We start from the raw sequence: 8,164 nt of genomic DNA on the forward strand, positions 1-8,164 counted from the left end.
GAGCCTGTTGCTATAGTAACAGGTCATGGCAACTGCTCTAACCTCTGCAGCACCAAACAAAGGTGACACAAGACACTCAATGACAGAAAACTACACCAATAAGACCTGTGTTGCATGTGCATATCATTAGAGATGAATTACTCGGGATTAGTGTGTATGCAAAATGTGATGTTTTGTATTTTGGTTTTTCATTGCTAGATTAGAATAAGATAACAAAGTAAATACAGTTTCCTTCTGATTAGCTTCGCCTTTACTGCATCATGAAGGAGTAAACTGTAATTCTGCCACCTTCTGGAAATTTAGGATTTAGCAACATTAACTTGATTCACTGAAGTCAAAAAACTCTAGCACTGAAAATTAAGGAGGCACAGGACTAGGTATTGACTGATATTAGAGATTTTTTTTTTAATCAAAGCTATATTATATATACATTTGCGCATAATTGTCCAGGCTAAGTTTACCTAGACTGTTATGTTTAGAGCTACACTAAAAGTTCAATAATAATAATCATTCTATAAATTACTTAATAGAATCTAATACACTTGAATGAATGAAAATTTTAGTTGGTTTAGTTAGTTAGTCTACCAAAAAAACGGTAGACTGTGTTTTGGGTGATAGGCAGACTTGTTTGTTTGATAATAACCATGCTATCAAGTGTGCTGGAGAGGGTCCTATTTGCTGCATGACACACCATGCATTACAAATAGGAATCATCAGCAGTGACAAATGCTTTCTATAACCAATCTCACATCTGTACATATTCAAGAATAACACGCTTATTTCTGCTAAGCTCTGCTGTGTGAACAGAACCGGACAACAAGTTTTCTGTAACATCATACAGTGCAAGAGAGCCACTCTTTGCTGAACGTGGGTAGAGTAACATACAAAGGTGTGGATATAATCAGAGTGTCATCTGAAGATTTGAGATCAAGTCACTGTCTCTCACCGGCGCTGTTTCAGTGAGTTTTGTAGTCTCTGTGCAACTCAAAATACTCTGCTGTCATTTAATGTGACGCACAAACTTAAACCTCGAATCTTACATCAATCCAAATGTGATACAATATTAAAGTATCATTTTACTTGAATCACCCACTACGATTACAGTTTATAGATCCTATTGCACATTTACTAAGACAGAATTTAAGACACTAATCTCTAACGAAAGTGACCTTTGCGGATGTTATCAAGGACTTATCAGATGGAAAAACAAGGACGAAAAGTCATGTAATTTGAATTTAGTAATACTTTAGCACTAATTAAAATGTCTATGAATTGACTAATGGGCTAGTGGCATTTTTACTTGGGGTTGAGAGGTCTACTGCAACGCTGTAACCCATGGACCTCTGGATATCTAAAGGCACCCCTGCTTGAGCTGCATGAACTTGAGTAAAGCCTGAAGATCATGTTATCCGATTCATTTTGAGAATGTTTCAATGAGCATTCTGTGCTTCAATGGAAGAAAGAAATCTGTCCTTTGTTACAATGTCACAGATTTGTTGACCTTGTGATTTTATACAATATGTTTGTTTTCAATTTTCCAAAATTCTAAAACTTCTTTTGAAAATAATATACTAGATTTACAAGCAAATTATTAATTCCTGCAAAAGCTGCAGAAAGGTGGTCAAGATGATTTTACCTGTGTGCTGAAAAGACTCTATCGGCCACCTGGATGCTGATGTCAGACATATCAGCTCTCTGATACAGAGCCAAGAGATCTGCCCCAAGCCCTGATGCTGGCTCGAAATGCTCTAAACCTGACAAAAACAAACAGAAATGATCAGAATGAGTAACAAGGCCACAACATGTAATGCTGGCTCTTACTATTCAAAAGCAGACATTAGCAGTGATGCAGCTCAAGTGGGCAGAACTGATCAATAAAGAACGAAATGATTTCTGGATCAAATCGGTGAAGAAAAAAAGTATGTAAATTCTATCTGGAATAGTTGTCCTTACCAGGGTCAGAGCTGACCTGAGAGTCAACATCAGGGCCGTCTACAGCAGAGCCGTTCACTACCAGCGAGTGGCCGTTGTGTAAATTTAAGGTGCTATTCTCCTTGACCAGGCACTTGTCTTCTGTGTACACCTTTCTGTTACAGAAAGCGCAACATATGATTTGTTACCGAACATGTATAGCACAAGACTGGTACAGGAATGATCTATGGTTTTGCTTGACATTTTTAAAGGATCAAGAACAACTTGAATTCTATTAATTATAGTAATAGCACAGCAAATGTCATTATGTACTGTATAAAGTCTTTGAGGGCTGCAGGTTCAGTCCCCTGCAGGTGGATGACAGGTGTCGCTGCTTCGGTTCCCTGCAGGAGGTGAGGAGCTCGGGCCAGCAGCACCGCCCTGTGGGCCTTCAGCCGAACAGCAGAACCCACACACAGAGTGACGTCAGTCTCCTGCTCCTCCTGCAGCACCCTGGTGGAGAAAGAGATCTTCCTCAAAATAACATGTACAAATGAAGCAGCTCTGTTACTTTTGAGAAACAAACTAATTGCTATTTTGCTGCAATCAGCACTGCTGAGAAATTTTCTAATGCTATATTACAGATTTTTCTAATATTAAAATAGGTGTGAATAATACACAAAGTACACTAGGCAAAAAAAAAAATAATGCAGCCAAATGCTCGAAAACAAAAATCCTTCATCTAAAAACACCTAGCTACAGTTTCACTAGAACTGTTAAGTTAACACACATACATTTCTATTCTATAAGGTTCTACAGTGTAAAAGGAAGACTGAGTCTAAAATATGAAAAAGATCTAAAGTAATGAAATACAGTATAAATTATAAGAAATAAAAATTTAAATTAACTCTGTGAGAAACCACAATTGTGAGATATAAAGCCACAATTACTTTATTTTTACTCTTAGACATAGACAGGCAAAAAGAAAAAGGAAGAAGCAAATAAAGACTAACTAGTGGTATTGGTAGTTTTTTATGGAGCTTGAAAAAGTTAAATAATATTTATTTTTTAACTACAATACTGTCACTGATATTGCATTTTATTTGAAACTTTATATCTCAGTTGCCCATTTTATATTTTAGTGACACAGGCTTTCATTGTGTATTTACTACATTAAAACACCATAATTATTACTAAGTATCACAGATACTAAAGTATTAAATCTCTTCCCTAGTCTTCACATCCACATCAACATCACTTAGCATCATTTTGGCATCTTCCGCTGCAGTGTGACGGATTTAGGTGACCCAGAATCCTAAGTAGCCCTAGGCTTTTGTGCTGGGTGTTGGTCTGACTGCAGTCCTCTCTCCTCCGATGTTTGCATACAGAGATGAAGAAGTGGAGAAGGGAATTGCATTTCCATCCAAACTAAAAATGCTGTTTCATCAATAGTATTTACAGCACAGAGTGTGATGCCACAAGCTTACAGATGGCTGAAGACTACAGTGCACTTCAGTTTGAAATAAAAAAAAAGAGGATACGACCTTTCAACAGTTGGATATCACTATGAAAACAAGACTAAGACTAGTGGTGCATGGAACGGTCTTCATCTCTCAACGGAACAATAGTAGGGGTGTACCAACATTACAATTCTGCCCAATACTGATAATTTAGTTGACATTTATTTTATTATTATGGGCAGCAGCTAATAAATGGAGAATATTACAATTCAAATACTAAATCTAAAATAAGAGAGGAAACAAGCATACAAAATTAAATATCCAATATCAATCAATCAATCAAATATCAGATGTGTGGTACTGGCATATTGTGCATCCATAAACAATGACTCTATTTCCCCTAAATGCTGTCTATTTTAATGCTACACTAGTGAATGGAATTATATATTTAAATAATGTCCTGATTAAAAAAATCTCTCTCTATATATATATTTTAATAGAGATTTCTTTTTTTTTTTTACTTCCACTTTTAATTGGTAGACTACATGTACACATAAAGCAAATAATTAGAGTTTGCATCTGAAATCACTGAAGGGAGTGGCATGAGGCATGAGCAGTGCAAACACTAGAGCAGGTTAGTTCGATTTGACTACGCTGGTTGCTAAGAGTGCATCATATAACAACACTGATATTCCAGGCTCTGACCACTTCAGACAAGTTTTGAAAAATGATAACCAAGGTCTTTCATCTTAAAGATGATCATTACCGGTTCAGATCTCTTGACAGAGCATTTGCCAATCGCTTCTTCAGCTGGTTTCTGCATTTGCGCTCTTTAGCTTGGAACTCCCGGGCAGTCTCAGTGGACGACATGTTATTGCCAAACTGCTGAGCCCATACGTCAGCACATTTCTGTGATGATAAACATCTGAAGAGAGAAACAGGAAAAACAACTTTATTATATCTAATGATGCTTTTGTCAAAAGTGTTCTAAAGTATATATATATATATATATATATATATATATATATATATATATATATATATATATATGAGTCTATGTGGTCAATCAATCTGAGCTTGGTTTTAATTTTTTATTTATGTTGTCATTGTTTAGTTTTAGTTTAGAAGGGTTATTTAAATAATAATAGGGGACAAAAGATATATCCCATGTGAAATGTACATAAATGATATTTTTATGATTTATTATTTGTTTGTACAGTTAAGTTTTATTATCTAAAAGAATGCTATCCTCAATATTTCTCATCACATGTAAAATATTTTTTTTTCCAAATAATGTTGATGTTATTATAGAAATGGAAAATTAGGGGAGTAGCATATCTTAGTTAGATCATTATTATTATAACGATCATACATAATATCAAAAATCAGCACTATATTGTACCAAAATCCACTTGGATGATGATAAAGACTATGATTATATCCTAATTCCGGACGTGAAAAAACGTTCAAATATATTATTTTCACTCTTACTTTTTTATTCGCTTTAAAGTAGGCCTATACAACAGAGACAATTTAATGAATATTTATATGAAACAATATTTAAAATTCCTTCAAAAATGCACTGGCAGATCTTTCAGGACTGACACGCTTCTGTTAAATGGGGTTTGAACGCCGCTTAGATCTTTGACCACTAGACTTGAACTACATTCAAGATTGTTCAGCAAAGAGTAGACTATGCATTTTAATAATAAAGTTATATATTATTATATATGGGGTAGACACGTCTTGTTTATTTGCTCTTAAGAGGCAAATAAAAGTCTCACTAATATTATAAAGCTTAGATGGACAAATCTGATCTCCATTGGTTTGTCACTGTTAGCATGATTAGCATTCACACCTTCGAGTTCTCATTTCAGAGAGCCATCAAAACACGCCTGCTTGAATAAACCAATCTTAAAATAATTATTACACAAAATCACTCCAAATATCCCTCGCTGTTGTGCTAAATGTTTAAATAAAGGGTGCGAATCTGTATTCATTAATTCAGAATGCTAGCCATTAGCCTTTAAACTGTCATTAACCAAAAATAGATAATGTTTCTGTTATTCTTACCTAACGTTATACGTTTATCTACAATTATCTACAAAAAAAGAGTCATATTCATATCGCCCTGCTGATGGAAAAACCAGATAACTGAGGCACAATGACATTTCAAAAGCATGATCATCAGTGAGGCTGTTGTGTTGTCAATGACAACTGGATGAGGACACTTACCTCACGCGCTATCACACCGAGAACCGACACATTCTCACAGTTAAACATCCACATCTGCACTTTAGTGTCCACAAATGATTCTGATAGAGAAAGTGAATTTTAAGCAGTCCAAGCGAAACTGACAGCTAGCACAACCTTCACAGTTTACACGAGGAGTTGGGAGTATTTCTACCTGTTTTGCTGCCCTCGTGCGGTGCAAGTGCGAATTGCATGACCTGCAAAGTAGGTGAAGGTTGTTAGATTAGGGAGGAGGTTAGGGAGTTAGATTTGTAGTTGAACGAACTTCAACGAAGGTTTTCAAGCGACAAACCAAATTATAAACTGAGAAAAAAACAAACAAATAAATAAATACATAAATAACTGAATGAATTAATTTCAAATCTAGACATAGTTTTACAGGTATTTTCTTTGTTTCAAACTGTGCTTTGTTTTCATTTTAGCTTTATTAACGTGCAACAGGGTCACTTTTAAAGGTATGTGGCCAATTATACAACCAAAACAATTATACCCCTAAATGAAAACTCACAACTTCATGAAACTAGGTGAGCATAAGCGTCAGATGAATCTAAGAATGCAACATTTTCTAGAAATTCGACCATAGGCGGCGCTATAACCGTGATAAATGTAAAAAAACATAATTTGCCAAAAATGTTTTTTTTTTTTTTTTTTTTTTTTTTTACATCATTAATTTAGGTGTTAAGAGCCATGTTAATCCAATGTCTTTTTCCGTACGTGCTTAGGCTATAATACCTTAGAGCTTGAAAGTCGGTAATCGGCTATATTCAAACAAATCTTCCTCAATTAAATGGATTTTCAAATAGCTACTTTGCTCTATTTTTTTATTATTATTATTATTATTTATTTATTATTTTTACATAAATACTTCATTAAATGAAGAATTATACATATTTATTTTTATTTCTTACACCATCATTTTTATAGGCCATGAATATGAATTATATATATATATATATATATATATATATATATATATATATATATATATATATATATAAACATTATTAAAAATGTAGTATATTTATTTCACAAAAATAAAATAATTACACGAATGTGGCCTCTGGTCCGTTTTGACTGCAAACAACACTAGTGTGACTCCCAAATGAACAATGAACTGAGGACCACTATTGTTAAATGAGGATGTTGTTTCCTGCTTTTGATGTCAGTGATTTCATACAAATGCTCAGAAGTTGAAGGTACTGAACATTATTTTTTAGCTTTCGTTGAATACATCCAGCTTTAACAAACAAACCTTCAAGTCAATTTAAGAACATTGCTAAATTTTGATCTGTCAGATCAGAAATCTGATTATTGGAATATATTCCAATAAATTGATATGATATAAATTGTATGCCATACTATAAAGTACTATGATCCACCACTGCTAAGCACTGTGAAAAACCCTCTCTGGGACAATGGACACTGTATCCTTAAGCAGAAGATGCAAAAGGAAAGAATTCTTCTCTGTCAAGCTTCTTTTCCACAGGGAGCACCTTATCACATCAGGACCCCACGGGAGCACCCATTTGTTCCCCACAGTGAGTGTCCAAGCCTGCCTTGTTTCCACATGGCAAACTCATTCCTGTCCTTTCCCCCAGGCACCAGGGAGCACCCGTGCCCACCTCCTTTCCACATGTAGGCAGCACCTGTGCCACCTCTTTTTCCACAGACAGCACCCGTGTCCTGCAGGAGCAAAGGAGCTTCAGTTAGTCCTTCCTATCTATCTCTCTCTCTCTCTCTCTCTCTCTTTTACAAACTTATTTAGCTTTATTCAAAAAACTAAATATTGTCTTTAACTAGTCGTTTTGCAAGAAATCCTTTTATAATATTTCAGAATGGTTGAAGTCATATGTCTTTACATTTTGTATTAATTACAGGTGCTTCTCAATAAATTAGAATGTTGAGGAAAAATTCATTTATTTCAGTAATTCAACTCAAATTGTGAAACTCATGTATTAAATAAATTCAATGCACAGACTGAAGAAATCTAAGTATTTGGTTCTTTTAATTGTGATGATTTTCAAGACCCACCAATTCACAATCTTAACAAATTAGAATATGATGACATGCCAATCAGCTAATCAACTCAAAACACCAGCGAAGGTTTCCTGAGCCTTCAAAATCTCTGACAATCATTGACACCCTTCACAGGGAGTGTAAGTGATAAAAATTCATTGGCAATAAGTTGGCTGTTCACAGAGTGCTGTATCCAAGCATGTTAACAGAAAGTTGAGTGGAATGAAAACGTGGAAGAAAAAGATGCACAACCAACCGAGAGAACCGCAGCCTTATGAGGAAAATGAGAAACAAGAGACCAAACAATGCGGATGAGCTGAAGGCCACTGTCAAAGAAACCTGGGCTTCCATGCCACCTCAGCAGTGTCAAAAACTGATCACCTTCATGCCACACTGAATTGAGGCAGTAATTAAAGCAAAATAAACCCCTACCAAGTATTGAGTATATGTACAGTAAATGAACATACTTCCAGAAGTTTTTATGTTTTTTTTTGGTTTTATAAAGTATTCTAATTTGTTGAGAT

At 35.0% G+C, this 8,164-nt stretch overlaps 1 protein-coding gene across 2 annotated transcripts in view; it reads right to left on the reverse strand.

Annotated features, from left to right (window-relative positions):
- Nucleotides 1–5,793, reverse strand: part of btbd8 (BTB domain containing 8) — a 33,548-nt gene extending 27,755 nt beyond the window's left edge. For both annotated transcript variants that reach the window (XM_026263496.1, XM_026263487.1), the window contains exons 1-5: nucleotides 5,607–5,793; nucleotides 4,138–4,296; nucleotides 2,245–2,424; nucleotides 1,954–2,087; nucleotides 1,637–1,754 (exon numbers count right to left, since the gene is read on the reverse strand). In XM_026263496.1, the coding sequence (XP_026119281.1) occupies nucleotides 1,637–1,754; nucleotides 1,954–2,087; nucleotides 2,245–2,424; nucleotides 4,138–4,241 (536 nt within the window). In that variant the 5' untranslated portion in view covers nucleotides 4,242–4,296; nucleotides 5,607–5,793. The remainder of the gene's footprint in view (nucleotides 1–1,636; nucleotides 1,755–1,953; nucleotides 2,088–2,244; nucleotides 2,425–4,137; nucleotides 4,297–5,606) is intronic.
- Between the last annotated feature and the right edge of the window lie 2,371 nt (nucleotides 5,794–8,164).

Source organism: Carassius auratus, chromosome 6 (assembly GCF_003368295.1).
Source record: "Carassius auratus strain Wakin chromosome 6, ASM336829v1, whole genome shotgun sequence".
NCBI lineage: Eukaryota > Metazoa > Chordata > Actinopteri > Cypriniformes > Cyprinidae > Carassius > Carassius auratus.